The sequence below is a fragment of the Doryrhamphus excisus genome, chromosome 2 (assembly GCF_030265055.1).
Source record: "Doryrhamphus excisus isolate RoL2022-K1 chromosome 2, RoL_Dexc_1.0, whole genome shotgun sequence".
Taxonomy (NCBI): Eukaryota; Metazoa; Chordata; class Actinopteri; order Syngnathiformes; family Syngnathidae; genus Doryrhamphus; species Doryrhamphus excisus.
In genome coordinates, this window is record NC_080467.1 from 13,266,642 (window position 1) to 13,284,688 (window position 18,047).

An 18,047-nucleotide genomic window follows, 5' to 3' on the forward strand; every position below is an offset into this window, starting at 1 on the left:
AGGGAAGCCCAGTCTTCCCAGTCCACGGCCACCTCCTCCAGCTCCACCGGGTGGACACCAAGGCGTTCCGAGGCCAGCTGTGAGACATAATCCCTCAAGCGTGTCCTGGATCTGCCCCGCGGCCTTTTCCCGGCTTGGCATGCCTCCTTCACATGGACAGTCCGGTCGGGTCCCTTTTGGACGCCTACCTGGCGAGGTATTCCGGGCATGCCCAGCCAAGAGGAGGCCGTGCGGTAGACCGAAGACACACTGGAGGGACTATGTCTCACAGCTGGCCTTGGAGCGCCTTGGTGTCCGCCTGATGGAAGTCCGGATTTCCTTACTGAAAATCCGGACCCGAATAATTTGAAGAAAATTAATGGATAAAATTTTCCAAAGCTCATCTAGCTGGGGAAGTGAAAGAGGCGATAATAACAATAATGTCATAAAAACCGGAACTTCAAAGCTCCAAAACATATTAATTAGATTTAGAACATAATAAAATGTCATTTTGCATGATAGGAGACATTTGAATTGTACTTTTGCTGGCTTCACATAACTCACCAGACTCATTACTCCATGTGCTCATCATGTCATAAATCATACAACTACCGGTATTTGCGGTGTAGCGTATTAACAAATGACAGGAAACACGTGGTCGGAACAGCGGCGAGCAAGTTGGGTTGTGGTGTCGTGACATTGCTTCGGTTCCCTCTCGGCTATCACTTTAACTCATAAGTACTCCTGATACACGAAGAGAGGCGATGCCTCCAAGCACGTCCTCCTTAAGTGATACACCTCCTCTTTATTCCACAGCTAGCTGTCTAATAAGTCACTGAATTACGAGCACATGCGGCGCTTGTGTGAAATGTAGCTAAGAGGCTTTTTGTTGCCGAGGTCCGCACCAGTCAAAGTTTTAATTTGTGATGAATGTCAGCATTTTACTTTTTGTCTTGTCTGAAGAGTCTTCCCTGTTGTGTTACTTCAAAAAGGCGCAGAAATGCAGTTGCTGCACATTTAGATTGTTGCAAATAATATAAAAAAAAAATCAAAAATCAAAAAAAGGACTCTTTGAAATGTGTGCATTAACCGTTTTTCCTGGCTGTGTCAGTTAGCAAGGGGTAGCAGGTGCCTGAAGCCAGGAAACAATGCTTGCCGTGTGTGTGCGGCAATGCTTTATTATGGCTTTGTTCTGCTCTGTTTGTCCTCTCACTCCTTTGAAGAAAGGACCTCGCTCTCAAACTCTCCCTTTCTCTCTCTCTCTCTCTCTCTCTCTCTCTCTCTCTCTCTCTCTCTCTCTCACTGACAGGTCGGCAAAGTTTGCCAGCAAAAGTAGGCCAAAGTAATGATTTCACTCGTGTTACTCAGCCAACAGCAAACAGCCTGCCTCAATATGTGCCTATCTATCCCAGAACTTTATTAACATCCAAAAACATATTAAAATTCAATATTTTTTATTGGGTCAACCTATCCCTCCTGAACATACCCAGAAGGACTGAAATGAAATCAAATCCCGGTGAAAATATTTGTATTTCCTCCCTTACTAAATTGCCATGTAGAACCTGGTGGATAACATCACAGATGTCTGCAAGCGCAACTACAACAGCGGTTTCATGGCGGCATTAAAGCACAGGAGGCACCTGCTGCTTAAGACGGTTATTCTCCCCTTGAGGCGGTAAATAACCATTTCGCCTAATGTTGTTTTGTTGGGAGGATATGCAGACGTGGTGGAGTGTCATCATGCAACCAAATTCTTCTTGCAACACTGCATTTCTAATTTTCTAGACCGTGCTTTCTCTGTAGTATATTTGACCTTGACTGTGTATGTGTGCAGTAGTGTGGCACGTACTGTCGTTTGTTTAAATCAAAAGCAAGCATCCCTTCCCACTGTATTTACTATAAAAACAAATTATAGTTCATTGTCTTTCAAGCTGAACACACAGGGGAAAGGCCGCCCCGTCGAGTCTCCGTTCTGTTCAAGGGAGTTTTTCCTTGCCTCCGTCACCAAATTGCTCGCTTGTGTGAGCTTTTTTGTGACGTAGCATGGTCTATTAAACGCTAACTTAGCCATAGTCCCATGCAAATGACACCAAGGGGTGTCTTAAAAGCAATATTTGGTAATGGTAATGGTTGTATTTCATTTGAACATGCATCAGATTACAATTGAGTGCATCCCATAATCAGTTCACAGTTCCACATGTCCAAAAGGAGTAGGAAGAAGCAAAGCTTATTAAATCCTACCCCTCCATCTGGTACTTTTACAATCAGTAACTTACATTTGTTCACTTCCTGCTTTCCAAAATACAGTAAGTTTTTTTTTGGGTTTTTTTAAATAATGTACCTCGTACCGAAGTACGAGGTGATATGACCATACAATGACATTATGTGTACCATAGTAAGTGTTAATATAGTGATATATATCGCACATCATGACTGGTTCAAGACTCTTCATCCTTTTATTTAGCAAACATCAACTGCTTGTATTGTTTTGTATTGTATTGTATTTACCAGGATAGTTTGTCTGTCAAAACATGCACCTTGACTTTATTGCTTGTACTTGGACAAATACAAACCACGTTGGAACTGTTATTGATCACCCAAAGGTTGACCCCGCAAAATCAGATAAATTTGAAATTTCTCACAGAATTGTACAAAACATAAAAATTACAACTTCAGGGTGTTTGGTCGAATCGCCACAAAATTTGGTACATACCAGGGGCTGCACGGCGGACGAGTGGTTAGCATGCAGGCCTCTCAGCTAGGAGACTTGAGTTCAATTCCAACCTCGGCCATCTCTGTGTGGAGTTTGCGTGTTCTCCCCGTGCATGTGTGGGTTTTCTCCGGGTACTCCGGTTTCCTCCTACAATCCAAAAACATGCTAGGTTAATTAGCAACTCCAAATTGTCCATAGGTATGAATGTGAGTGTGAATGGTTGTTTGTCTATATGTGCCCTGTGATTGGCTGGCGACCAGTCCAGGGTGTACCCCGATAGGCTCCAGCACCCCCACAATCCTAAGAGCTAGAAAATGAATGAATGAATGAATGAACCTTTAGGACACTGACAAGCACATACCTTTTAAACCAGGGGTCTCAAACTCAATTTACTAGACAAATATTTTTTTTCAGATTAAAATTAACAAAGCATTATTAGAGCCCTGTAGACATGACAAAACACGACTATAGTCACATTTATACTCTTTTTATTTACAACATATTGCGCAACTGCAGCGTCTTGAGACACATGCTAACTCGCAAACTAGAGAGCTAGCAACCTAAGCGGTAGCCTTCAAGTTATTTCCTTTAAACTTAAATAGCCAAAAACTTACCACTTCCACACGGATAGGGAGGATAACTATTAACAGTTATTTAACCTTTAACATGAACATTAATCAAACGTAATAATTTTTTCTGGGTACATGATACCATACAGCATCCATATCAAACTTGCGCGGGCCGCACTAACATTGAACTTTCATATCAAGGTGGGGACCTCAAACTAGTGTCCTGCGGGCCACATTTGGCCCGCGGGCTGCATGTTTGAGACCCCTGTTTTAAACCTTTTAAAAGATTGGTTGAAATTTTGCAACTATAATTGTCCATTGTCTTTCAAAGCACTCAGACCAAAAATCCCATTGTTTCTCCAACTGTGCAGTTTATGAAACTGGTCTTCATGTCCCCCTTCTGTGTTTTCATAGGATTTCAGCAACTGAAGAATCTTAAAGAGGGCAAGCTCCAGCAACAACCAAAAGAAAGGGGTGGATGATTGCGGTTGGCACGTAGTAACGCAACACGGAGCCATGTGGGAGTGGAGTGAGAGAATTTTCACCATCGCACCTATCAAGCCCAAACCTTTCTTCTACTGACATATGCTGAATGGTGTAGAGATTTTCCTCAGGGGCAGACCCTGCTATGAGCCCCATCTCCCTCGGCTTCAGCAGGCAGTCCATCCTCAGTGCCAGACACAGTGTGGGCATCCCACGGGTCTGGGTTTTGCCCACACAGGACTCAAAAAAACAATGAAACGTTGGTGAGTCACTTGGTCGTTGTGACGTCATACACGCCTCCTCTCCCAACGATCCTCGGCCTCCACCGAAGTTACCCATCACTTCTTCTTTGCAATTTGCTCTCCTGTCCGGCGGCAGCACGAGTTCCTTTGCGCTTACCACGTGGTGGAGGACCATGGGATGCCGTCAGAGCTCGGAGGAGAAGGAAGCGGCTCGGCGCTCGCGGCGGATAGACCGCCACCTGCGCTCCGAGAGCCAGCGGCAGAGGCGTGAGATCAAGTTACTTCTACTGGGCACCAGCAACTCTGGCAAAAGCACTATTGTCAAGCAGATGAAGATCATCCACAGTGGTGGCTTCAACCTGGAGGCCTGCAAGGAGTACAAGCCCCTCATCCTGTACAATGCCATCGACTCGCTCACCCGCATCATCCGCGCCCTCACCACACTTAAGATCGACTTTCACAACCCCGATCGCGCCTACGATGCCGTGCAGCTTTTCGCTCTCACAGGTCCGGCCGAAAGCAAGGGGGAGATCACTACAGAGTTGCTGGGGGTCATGAAACGCCTCTGGGCGGACTCCGGAGTCCAGGAGTGCTTTCAGCGATCCAATGAGTACCACTTAGAGGACAACACTGCGTACTACCTAAACGACCTGGATCGTATATCCGCACCTGAGTACATCCCCACGGTGGAAGACATCCTGCGATCCCGTGACATGACCACCGGGATTGTGGAGAACAAGTTCACCTTCAAGGAGCTCACCTTTAAGATGGTAGACGTGGGCGGACAGCGATCAGAGAGGAAGAAGTGGATCCACTGTTTCGAGGGCGTGACTGCAATCATTTTCTGTGTTGAACTGAGTGGCTATGACCTCAAACTCTACGAGGACAACCAGACGGTAAGAAAAATCCACTTTAAAGAGACAGGGCCAAGTATCTATGTGTCCATATGCAGACATATGAACGGTAAGACCATTAAAAACAAAGCAACCCCAATTACCAATTTAGCTATGCAAGACCTATCAGGACAGAGCAGGGCTTTGTCCGTTTGTAGTTCTCATTTTTAATTTTTTTTCCAATTGTTGTTCTGGCAATCACATTTTCTCACTGATTTAATTAGCAAGCTGTTATTTTAGTTCGCTGCTGCGTGACTGCGTTACCACTAGCTGTATTATCCCGTGTTGTGTGTGCAGAACTTGCAGTGTTTCCTCTCCCTTGAAGAACATAATAGATTTCTATAATTTTTTTTTTTAATAGAAAGTGAGGGTTATCATACATTCTCTTGCATTACTTGCATTACTTTCTATGACTCAGCTAAGCTGCGTTTCCCCCACTGCTCCACTCCACACTCCCACCCTCCTCCACCTAGGGGACACGCTGACTTGTACAAACGGATTCAAACAATGAGACAACCGTTAGCGTCATGACTTGATGCTCCAACGCAGATAACCACCCAGGAAATTCATCCACTCTTGACGTAATGTCGTACGAACGAAGCTATTTTAAATTCAAGAAGAGCCTGTGCTGGTTTATCTCTTTCTCATTGTTTTGGTATGTGAGTAATTTCTTATCCACATCCATTTCCTTATCGAGATGTTTTTGGAATGTTACGTCGTAAATGTTTGTTTAACTGCCTTATGATAATGGAAGGTCAACAATGAATCTATTTCAGTTTTTGGTCAGGATCACCAAAGAGGTCAGCTATTTTTATAGTTTTATACAAGGCTGCAGTATTCCTGTACTAACCAGGAACGTTAGCGATTCCTCTTTCAGGTTATACACCGCTACATAGTTATATTTTTCATGTTAAAAATAGAGCCTGAGCAAAAAAAAATCCAGTACGGTGTTAATTGAGTTCACAGAACGATATATGAGGTGGCTGTTTCCTGTGAGACTTTGCATATTGCAAAGGCTCATATCGCTCTATGGGAGTTCACGGGTGCTTTAGTGGAGGAGAAAAACACGCACAACTTTTACGATTTCCTGATAGCACCAGCACTAGACAGTAAAATGACAAAATGTGCCAACAATGAAGTAGAAGTGGAACTGACTAAACTGGCGACAAGCTTCTCTGCAGTGTAAACTAACATTCGTTAGCTAGACCATTCTAGCTAGTTAGCTAGAATGGTCTTTCGCTTGTTTCACAACAATTACAAATACGATTTCCAAACACAATGACAGCCATACTGATAGCCAGTAGTACATTTAAATATTTACACTGCATATATGTGATCAGTATTGGTTTCAGATGATTTCACTGCATTATCAGGATTGCTAGCAGCATAAAATCTTGATGGGAACATCCATAGAAAACGTATTTAGCTACGGCAATTGGAGAATAAAAATCGCAAAACCTCATCTAATAATTTGTGCTAAGCGACAAATCGGTAAAAAAATGTGTCAGTTGTTTCCTACATGACTGTAAATGACACTAGTTGTGCCTCCTACGGGTTGTAGTATAGAAGAGAAAAAATGTGATCTTCATTAAATGTCGTCCCTCGCTACATAACGGTTTGACTATGGCCCATTATTAGTTAAAAAAAAAAATTAAATACAAGTAATATGGGCCGCGTGGTAAGCATGTTGGCTACACAGTCACAAAATTGGGAAGATCTGGTTCAAATCTCCATTTGGGCATCTCTCTGGGTACTCCGATTTCCTTCCACATTCCAAAAACATGCATGTTAGGTTAATGGACGACTCCATATTGTCCATAGGTATGAATGTGAGTGTGATGTGAATGTATGTCTATATGTGCTCTGTGATTGGCTGACGACCATTCCAGGGTGTACACCGCCTCTCGCTTGAAGTCAGCTGGGATAGGCTCCAGCATTCTGTCTTCTAAGCCTCACATTGTATCACGCATCACCGTCACACTGCGTGCAGTCAGCCATGGCATATACAACATGATAGCATAGTGAAAAAATAAGTTCTCCTCCCATTTCGTGTGGAAGTGGTATGTTGTCTTTCTTCTTCATTCTGTTTGAAGCCAGATTAGAAAAAGTAAGTTAGAAAAAATAAATTGGAGGCTAACTTGTTAGCTTGCTCGCATGCTATGCAGCCGCGGCCATCTCATCCCGTAGCATTGCAGTAATGGAATATAATAATAGGAGTGTAAAGGTGTTAATCTTTGTATACATTGATCTAATAATGGTAATAAATGTATTTACAAAGTCATTAAAATGTTTTCTATGATGTAACTACAAAAATATTCAATGTGTTAATATTGACTTTTAATTAAGGGAAATTCACTTAGCGCAGTCTGGTCTGGAATCAGATATTCATTCATTCATTCATTTTCTACCGCTTTTCCTCATGAGGGTCACGGGGGGTGCTGGAGCCTATCCTAGCTGTCTTCGAGCGAGAGGCAGGGTACACCCGGGACTGGTGGCCAGCCAATCACAGGGCACATATAGACAAACAACCATTCACACTCACATTCATACCTATGGACAATTTGGAGTCGCCAATTAACCTAGCATGTTTTTGGAATGTGGGAGGAAACCGGAGTATGGAATCAGATATTAACCGGGAAAAATGAGAAAATGAGACTGCAGAACTGTGTTGCTTGATGGCGGGCATGTTTTTTTTTTCAACCAATCTCGCTCGCTTTGTACCGTGTGTACCAAATTTGAGCTGTAATATTAAAGTGTCTCTTTTTGTACTGTAGAGCTGTGTGGGAAATTTAAAGTCAATCTTTGGCGTTTATTAACAGCGTGTGCATTTGTCACATAAATACTAGCACAGTCGACACAGTCGGGGTGCATGCTTTGACAAATTGTCACCCTTTTGTGTGCAGCAGTTCAGAGAGTAGGAGCGTTACACCGTAGGGTGCCCTCATTGTTTCACGACTGTCTTTCTGGCTCCCCGCTGATGTTGTCTAATAGCGGACATTTTTTATGAAATACGACACCGTTTAAACAGTTTTTGTGACTGCTTTACTGCTTTTACTCACAAGCTAGTCGCATTCATCAAAACTGCTTCAGTTGCACAAAACAATTCCTCACCGTGCTCATTGCCACGCAATGTGACGCAATGGAGCTGAGAAGCAAACTTCTCCTTGCCATTGTTTCCCTGCCCATGTACCGGATCACGCAAGACTGAAAACACGCCATAATTACTGTGCAACGTTTACCCGCCTAACCCATTCCCAGTTGCATTTTCCCGGTCCCATCCATGTCCTCGTAATGAATCGGTTTCCGTGGTTACCGTTGCCTAGCAACAAGCCAGTCAAATGCTCCTAATCCAGCACTGTTGACAGTGAGCTGTGACTAGGGAAAGAAGAGAGGATGAGAAGGAAGGAAAAAAGGGGAGAGGAGGACAAGGGAGGGGGCTGCACAACAAACAGCATATGTACATACATGTATTATATGTGCATGTATGCATGTGTTGAACACCGGCGCACCTTTGCGGAGGGGAATGTGGAACCGGATTATGGATGCACGATGCAGGGTTTAAATGAAATTGCTGATGCTGAACAATTGCAGCAAATAGTGTGTGATATGAACGACCAGCCAAGACCTAACATCGTTATGAACGTTATGAAATATTAACCAAACAGCAGACTGTGGTATAATCACTGTCCTCTATGGTCTCGGTTATAATGCAATCAATCTACCACATGTGTTGTCGCAGTTGTTTTTTCTTAGCAGGTACAAGATACGATGATGAAGACGACGCGTTCCCAAAAGCGGTGACTTTGTAAATAACAGACTCTCCCTTTTAACCTCCACAAAATGATTTCTGCTGTGATTGGCTGGCGACCAGTCCAGGGTGTACACTGCCTCTCGCCCGAAGACAGCTGGTATAGGCTCCAGCACGTCCGCAACCCTCGTAAGGATAAGCAGTAGAAAATGAATGATTGAAAATTATTTCTGATTATGATCGGACCCATGAATACAGTATGACGCCAAGTTATTAGAGTATCATGTAAGCCACGGGGTGTCCAAAGGACCTCTTTAATATTCTGTAACCTAGATATGCTAAGAGGTTATATAGTTCCAGAAAAAATTACATGGCAGATTTGTGATATGTGAAAATATTAATATCAACGTTTTTGCTGTTTTTTCCCCAACATTTGAATTATAATAATAACTGAATTATTCATTCATTTTCTACCGCTTTTTCCTCACAAGGGTCGCGGGGGTGCTGGAGCCTATCCCAGCTGTCTTCGGGTGAGAAGCGGGGTACACCCTGGACTGGTCGTTAGCCAATCACAGGGCACATATAGACAAACAACCATTCACACTCACATTCATACCTATGGACAATTTGGAGTCGCCAATTAACCTAGCATGTTTTTGGAATGTGGGAGGAAACCGGAGTACCCGGAGAAAACCTACGCATGCACGGGGAGAACATGCACAGAGATGGCCGAGGGTGGAATTGAACCCTGGTCTCCTAGCTGTGAGGTCTGTGCGCTAACCACTAGACTGTGCAGCCCTAACTGAATTATTTTGGTTCATAACATTATGAATTTAGTACCACAATATTATATTTTTCGCCCAACCTAATTTGTATATTAATTCATTCATTTTCTACTGCTTATCCTCACTGAGCCTATCCCAGCTGTCTTCGAGCGAGAGGCGGGGTACACCCTGGACTGGTTGAGGCCAATCACAGGGCACATATAGACAAACAACCATTCACACTCACATTCATACCTATGGACAATTTGGAGTCACCAATTAACCTAGCATGTTTTTGGAATCTGGGAGGAAACCGGAGTACCCGGAGAAAACAGGCAAACTCTGCACAGAGATGCCCAAGCGGAGATTCAAACCCACATCTTCCTGATTCGGTATTAACGTGACTCTCCAAATGCTAACACATTATTATGTCTACTGTATTGGATAATATGAGTATAAGCGTGACTATAGGGGTGTTAGTTCATGTCTAGAGGGCTCTAATAATGTTAGTCCATTTATCTTTGCTACACACGCATGCTCGGGGAGAACATGCAAACTCCACACAGAGATGGCCGAGGGTCGAATCGAACTCGGGTCTCCTAGTTGTGTGGCCTGCACACTAACCATTCGGTCCTAATTTGAATATTATGTAATATTATGACTTCTAAAATATATTTTTTTCGAAATTAGAATATAACTATTTCCTCTTAATATTTTGACTTCATTCTCAATTATAGTTGTTATTTCAACTTCCTTGTAAGTAGTTGTAAGTATGTAAATTTGACTGCAACTGTAAGTGATGACATGATACGACGTTCTTGCACATTGTTACTGTTAACCGTCCTCCTCTTTGTGAAAATGCCTGCTGATATGAAGTCACTATATTTTAGTTGCTGCAGATATTGCCATCTGGCGTACACTCCCTGCTGTGAAAACACAAGCCAGACCATGCCTTAGTGTTCCAAATCATACCATGCTGAGCTGATCTGCTCTGCACTGCTTGGTGGAAATGTGACTTTGGAGATCTGGAATCGCTCTCCTTTTTTTTTAAAGATATGTTTTAGTTTTACCAGGCTCCGTTGTACCTGAAGCACATCACATGTGTTTTTGTTGCACCAGTGGAAAACAAAAACATATTCCGATCTTACCACAAACTTAGTTATTAGTTGAATTTAAGACGATAAAAATAACATTTGCTGTTTGTTTTCCAGTCAACACACAGCAGCTGCAGCAGTGTTGATGCCCACATTCACAAAGCCATTAGTAATTAACAGTCAGGGAAAGGGGAGTGGTGTGAATAATGCATTTTTCTGGAGAATGGCACAAAAGCAAGGAGAGTTTACATTCTGTTTTCATTGACAATTAAGAGGAAAGTATGCTACCTTAACTTTTCACAATTATATCTATCATGAATTACATTTTCATATTTAATTAATTATAAAGATGGAGCTTTATGACTAAATAATCCTTTAAACCCGGCTGCTGTGAAAGCTCATTTGGGGTTGCAGCAAAAGGTTACATGCAACTTTGGATTGTCATAATGGCAGCCTTTTAATCATTATCCAAAAATAGCCAACTCGCATCAAGGTTGTACTTTGCGTCTGCATATTGTTTGCCCCCTGGATGCCACGGTGTGTTGTCGGTGAAACGTGGTTGCTACGGAACTGCTTCTATGATGGGTCGTGTTGTGACCAACTGGTTTTTAACATGAACGGAAAATAGCATCACGTCGTGCACACTGCCTTCACGTGAGTGCTGCAGTAAAAAAAAAAAAAAAGAAAAACACAAAAACACATGAATGGCAGCTGCCTCGGCCAGCGGTGTAAATGAGGCTAAATGAACAATTGCACCCAATGTACGCTGATGATCAGGCGTAGGCTGCTATTAACCCAAAGAGAGTTCAGGGGTCGTCTTCATGGTTGGACTTTTCTACAGAGCAACAACCCCCCCATCTACTGAATAGTTTACAGCTTCTTAAAACTCAATATAAAAACGAGCCAAATGAGGACGTTTTTCGAACAGCTCTTTGAAAGGAACGGCTCACCAATATTTCCCCATAAATCCCATCTCTAATGATCAGGTTGACAACGGTTGCAATCCTTTGCCTTTGCCATAATCCCAGTATCTCCCCCTCCCCAAGATGCTCAGATCTTGTGATATCGCTCGGGGCGTTGTGTAATTCCTGTAACCTTTTAAACAACAGCCTTCGTCTGACAAGGTCCCAGTCACAAGCTACTGGCCCGTCGCCACATGTCAGCAGTCGTACCGAGAGGCTGTGTTGATCATCACATGAGCGCAAAAATGTATGGGAGCGAATGAATGCCAACATACCGTGTATACAGTTCAGTATATGCAGGCTTCGGAACCACAAACAAGATTATTATTTGGTCTCTATTGAACCCTTGGCTATCTGTGTGTGGAGTTTGCATGCGTGGGTTTTCTCCGGTTTCCTCCCACATTCCAAAAACATGTTAATTGTAAATTGGTGACTCCAAATTGTCCATAGGTATGAATGTGAGTGTGAATGGTTGTTTGTTTATATGTGCCCTATGATTGGCTGGCGACCAGTCCAAGGTGTACCCCGCCTCTCGCCCGAAGACAGCTGGGATAGGCTCCAGCACCCTGGTGAGGATAAGCGGTAGAAAATGAATGAATGAATGAATGGTTTGTTATGAGAAAAATCTATTTGGTTAGCATCTGTTTTGGTTTGAGTAAGACCTTTTGGACTGAAACCATGGCCTCAGAGTCATAGGTATGAATGTGAGTGTGAATGGTTGTTTGTCTATATGTGCCCTGTGATTGGCTGGCGACCAGTCCAGGGTGTACCCCGCCTCTCGCCCAAAGACGGCTGGGATAGGCTCCAGCACCCCCGCGACCCTCGTGAGGATAATGAAAATGAATGAAGGAATGGTTTCTATTGAGTGGGTATCTTAAAACAGAACAACTGTTCTAGCTATGGGCCATGTAGGCAATTAACCAATTAATTAATTAATTATCTTGGAGGACGGGGGGGGGGGTGATTTATGGCTGTTATTTTACAACAAAAATATGAAATAAAAAAAGAGAACTGTGACTGACTCAAAATGAGTTAGTTTAGCCTTGACTGCTAGTTAATTGATGGTGGGAGATTACAATTAAGTACCATTATTTTTGTCAACAGAACTAGAAATCACAAAGTCAAAGCCTTCACATAATATAGTTCCAAAAATATTTTTTTGTACAGAAACACTAGTCGTGTAAATATGTAAAGTGGGGTGGGCGCCAAAGCAACGGTCCGCCGAGGGCATCATTTCAGTCAGAAACGCCACCGACTGCATCCTAATACTCCACTACTTAAATGGCTGCAGGACATCCGATGTTCCATTTTAAGTAAGCTCCCTAGTCATTTACAGGGAATCAACATATGGGCCTTTAGGGCATATGCAACAATACAGCAACAGTTTTAATGGACGATAAAACCTTGTAAATGTCACACAAATGACGAAAGCAGCTTGTACTCACTCACAAATGAATAAAATCATTGTTGTTGTTATCTTTCGACAGTCCTCAAAATAGGTTGGCCCCTAATTTCATGCAATCATTCAGTTGTACTGTTGCCGACCTGGAAAATGACAAGTACCGTAGGTTGTACCCAAGTGGGCAAAAATGTGACTCACACATGATAAAGGCCAGTAAATAATTGTTTAAATGCTGCTTGGTCAGATGATGATAATGCAGTCATCTGAAACAAGTCAATAATGGCATTATGTCACATGCAGAGGAACAAACTGTATTTTCTTGGCTCTGATGAGTTGCATGATGGTCTGGGAATGTATCTATCCCAGATACATGGATACATTATGAGGGCTTTAGTGTCAAAATAGGTATATCCCATAATGTCCATTGTTAGCTAGCTCATATTAACTTGTTTTCTTGTGTTATAATGCACAGAAACGGGAAAGAGATATGTGTTCATAGACAGAAGCAGCATTACAAGGCCATTTTCTCAACCGAAATGCATTATGGGAACATTTTAAAATGTTGTTTCTTTAATATAAAACTCGTATTGATATATGTTTATATATTTCGGGAGGTATAATGTTTGGGTGTCAGTTGCTGTGTGATGAGTTTAATCTTGTTTGTAGAGTACAACCGTGAGTCTGACTGTTATCTTGACTTTTTTCATAGCTTATGATTGGCTCCTGTCAAATAAAGATTTTCACTGATTTGTACGCCCCATAATATTCAATTTTATGACATGGACATGGGCTGCTTATATAAGCAGAAATAATTTTTTTCCTCTAAATGTAGTGAGTGATAGTCAATTTTCTCGACTTTAGCTAAACTTATACACTCATGGCTTACAAGTTAATTACATTCTCGTCTAAAAAGGCAATATAAGATGCTTCCTTGACAAACTGATCCCTTCTACACATGATGAGAAAAAAATGTGCGTGGGTGGTGACAGAAATGCTGCCAAAGCTTTTCTTATTGTGTTACTTGACATTAGGATGTGTTGTTTATCACAACATTTTGAACAGCACTTCACGACAAACAGTAGTTGTGTTGAAAGTGTCTTGTCCAAACTCTTTGGCAAATTTATACTGTACAAGGGGTGTCCAAAGTATGGCCCGGGGGACATTTGTGGCACACAGCTTGTTTTTTATTGGCCCACGACACATTGTAGATATGAATTTAAACCAAGAATACAGCACAAATGGGGAAAATAGAGAAACAAAAGGCAAATGCAAAGAGAAGAAGCTAAAATATTGATGCTAATAACTAAATAATAACTAATAAATTAAATAATTAGCCGTTTTACAAAAATAAATTATATTTATCCCGCTTCTTTTGATTTTCAGTATGCAGTTCCCCGGTGAAAAAAGTAACAATGCAACATTAAGGAGTGAAACAATAGGACACAAGGGCTAGCTACACTAGCATAGCTAAGTGAGCTCACATGCTCACATCACATTGACATTGTAACAGCACGTTTATGCTTGGTTAGCCTATTTGCTAAAAAAAAAAAAAACCCAAAATGATCAAACTCTCACGTTTGTGATTGACGGATACTTGACAGTTTTTTTATGACGTGTAGCGAAGCTCCTTAAAATTTTTTATTATTATTTTTTTTAACAAAGCTATCGTCCTTGGTGGGGAGTCTCATCTCGCTAGGGGTGGGTCTGAGGTGGTATCATGTCCACAAGGAAGGAGGGTTTTCCTTAACTAAATAACGTCATGAAAACTTTTAAGCACCTCTTCTCTCAACAAGCTAGGGCGATGATAGTTTTTTTTTAACGTTTAGGGCTCATAAACAGGCTCTAAAAACACATATCATCAGTAAAAAGTAAATCTTGTATAATAAAAGAGCTTTAAAAGAGCATCTTTTGCATTCTTAAGTCACAAAGATGGCATATTGTATCAGTCAAGTAGATTTTTATGACTTGGACTTGAGATCCTGCTTTGAACCGAGATGGTCCCGACATCTGCCTTAATTCACCAAATCAGCGTGACGTTTAGCTGAGATTGCGCATTAGATCGGATTAACGTGTGCGGCCTTCAATTAGATAATGGTCTTTTCTTCCATTCTCCTGTCTTTCTCAGAGCCGAATGGCCGAGAGCTTGCGCCTCTTCGACTCCATCTGCAACAACAACTGGTTCACCAACACGTCGCTCATCCTCTTCCTCAACAAGAAGGACCTGCTGGCGGAGAAGATTAAGCGCATCCCGCTGACGGTGTGCTTCCCCGACTACAAGGGCCAGAACACCTACGAAGAGGCGGCCGTCTACGTGCAGCGGCAGTTTGAGGACCTCAACCGCAACAAGGAGACCAAGGAGATTTACTCGCACTTCACCTGTGCCACAGACACCAGCAACATCCAATTTGTGTTTGACGCCGTCACGGACGTGATCATCCAAAACAATCTCAAGTACATCGGATTGTGCTAGGAGTTTGGTTGGCGGGTGGGCGGTCGCGGTTTATTGAATGGTTTATCGGATTGACGTGAACATGCAAGTTGTAGTAAAGCGGAAGGGAAGGATGGCGGAGGATTGAAATGCTTTAGCTGAGGCCACAGATGCACTGAATACGAGTATGCAGAGACACCCAAATACACCTTTATGTTTGTTCACACACAAGATGTTTGGATGAAGAGACAAGCACCTGACAACAGTGGATATGTTGGACACTTTCCCCCACCTGCCTGCCAAACCTAAAACTACCAAGCAATTGCCAGGTGACTTATTTTGGGTTTTGTTTTATTTGCCTGAGGACATTTAATGCTGCTTTACAGGAAATCTTTTTGGGGGAAAACAATTTTAAAATTTCCACTGTAAGAATACGTTGATGCTTGTGGTTCGGTACTCTGGTCCAGAGCTAAAATATAAAGTGTGTACCAAAGTGAGCTAAATCGGTTTAACTCACTTTGGTACACACTGGTCTAAAGGCTGCGTAGTAAATAACATATGCATAAAGCAATGGTTCTCATTTTATGTCATGAACTGAAACCAAAAACAGATAAATAGATATATTAGATAAATAAACGATATCTGCAACAACTTAAAACAATTTCCAAGTTTATGAACTCAGTTTAAAACAAGACCGTTCAGTCTGTGTGTGTGATTCTCAAAAAAGATGAACAAAACTGAAAATAACAATTCACACACTGGTCTTTCCTCATTTCCTACCATAAACCCAAGGGCTATGTATGCTTTCTTGTATTTCCTGGCCTTTTTATTCCGGTAATCGTAGTTTGTTTTCATTGCATCCTATGTCTCCTTCCGTTTTCTTTTCATTGGCGTCAGAAACCTCGCCATCACCCATTCTCCGTCACCGGTGTTTCTGTGTACGGTCGTCCCTCACTATTGTGGTTCGAACATCAATCCCTGAGTGCGATTTTTCAAATCTTGAAAAATATTGAAAGACAAATCATATGTAGTATTCTGGTCATTAGACGTCAGTATTGACACAAAACATTGACATGACCTTCACACTGCATGGAGTCGATCATAGCATGTGGTAAAAATGTGGTAAGTTCTCGGCTTCTTACTTTGTCCACTCTTCCCCACTCTCTATAACACCCTTTCTTAAGTTTAGAATAAATACATTGGAGGCTAACTAGTTAGCTCGCTAGCCTGCTATGCTTACAGCCATGTCCCTGCAGTGATCTCGTAATGTGATGTAAACTAAAATAACAGCTGGTAAATCGTGGTATTTAGAAAGTACATTTTCATGTTCTAACAACAAAAATTACATTTATTGATATTGAATGCTAAGGAAATTCGCGGAAATGTACTTATCGCGTTGGGTAAATGATAAACCAGCGAGGGATGATTGTACTTCTGGGTTGAATTGGCAGCCTGTTGATTTGTTTGAAGGACGGAAGCTTATGGATCATTCAAGCACAAATACCATGCATGAAGACACATGAATACTGATTCTGGCAAAACAGCCATTAGGACATTGTTATAAGCAGACGATAGGTGGGTTGTTTCGAGAAGAGAGCCGTCGGACCTTACCACCCAAGAAAGGAACGCAATGACATCACTAGGGAAGTACAATGACATCGCAGTTCAACCAGAACTGCGATTATCAATACAATGGTGACTGCTCTATTGGACGACAACACATCAGAAAGGTCTACAGTCTACAGCACAGAACCAACCTCACTACAGACCATCTACTCAGACACTGAACCCAGCAGATGCCATTTTGGTTTGGACTATTTGAGTTCCGTCACGTATTTCATCACAAAATCTGCCCAATAAAGTCTTTACTTTCTGTATAACCTTTGAGACAAAAATCCCACCACCAATGCTAAGATAGATTTTAGATCCGGGTAAGAGTCACGAACCACAAGTATGAATCGAGGGATGTCTTGAGGGGGGAATCATATAATGGTCGGCATGATGTCATAGGGTTTTTGCCTGAAAGAGGAAACTGCCACAGTTAAACGTCGAACTTTTCTAAGCACTATTTCCATTTGTCTCCACCTAACTTCTCTTAACGCTGTTTCTTTTCCTCTATTTTCTTTGGCTTTATGTGCATTAAAGTAAACAAAAAATAATATATGTCTGTTAAACCTGCCCTTTTTTTTATATATAGCAGGTCACTGGCGTCTATCATACCGGGAGTGTTACACTCGATAGTGTCAAAAAGTATTCTCTACCATAATTCCAGCAAAGACAAAAACAGTGCCAAGATCAGTTTGTAAATAAAAACAGACAACATTATGGTTATTTTTGGTTGGGTTTTATGGGGGGGGGGGGGGGGGGGGGAAATATATGTTACAACATGCATGATTTTTGTTACTTTGGGATAGTACTAGTCTATTTTCCTTGGAATTCTGTTTCTCTTTTTCTTAGGTTTGAATAATATATTCCCACAAAATATATATTGAAGTCAATCACTGTGTACGATTGTACAGTTGTCAAGAGAGGAATCTATTGAAGAGTTTATCCATATAAATAAGGATGTTATGATGACGAAAATATGATGACGGTAAGGTAAATCAAAATGAGAGGACGGTGGAGAATGTTCAACACAAAAGTTCAATCTTCCTTGCATTATCTAAGTGGAAATTGTCCAACAGTCAGTATCATGTGTAAATATACTGTACGGTGCATTCTTTGTCAAAACAAATACGAGTGGATGAGTTGGGAGAGAAAGAGAGAAAGA

General features: G+C 41.9%; 2 protein-coding genes across 4 annotated transcripts in view; one reads left to right on the top strand and one right to left on the bottom strand.

The window, feature by feature from the left end:
• Positions 1-17,436, top strand: part of gnaz (guanine nucleotide binding protein (G protein), alpha z polypeptide) — a 28,259-nt gene extending 10,823 nt beyond the window's left edge. The window contains exons 2-3 of the mRNA XM_058064399.1: positions 3,676-4,882; positions 14,975-17,436. Of these exons, the coding sequence (XP_057920382.1) occupies positions 4,160-4,882; positions 14,975-15,319 (1,068 nt within the window). The 5' untranslated portion in view covers positions 3,676-4,159 and the 3' untranslated portion in view covers positions 15,320-17,436. The remainder of the gene's footprint in view (positions 1-3,675; positions 4,883-14,974) is intronic.
• sppl3 (signal peptide peptidase 3) overlaps positions 1-18,047 on the bottom strand; it is a 78,474-nt gene that overhangs the window by 45,641 nt on the left and 14,786 nt on the right. For all 3 annotated transcript variants that reach the window (XM_058064396.1, XM_058064397.1, XM_058064395.1), the window contains one exon: positions 2,693-2,839. The gene's annotated coding sequence lies outside the window, so the exon portion shown is untranslated. The remainder of the gene's footprint in view (positions 1-2,692; positions 2,840-18,047) is intronic.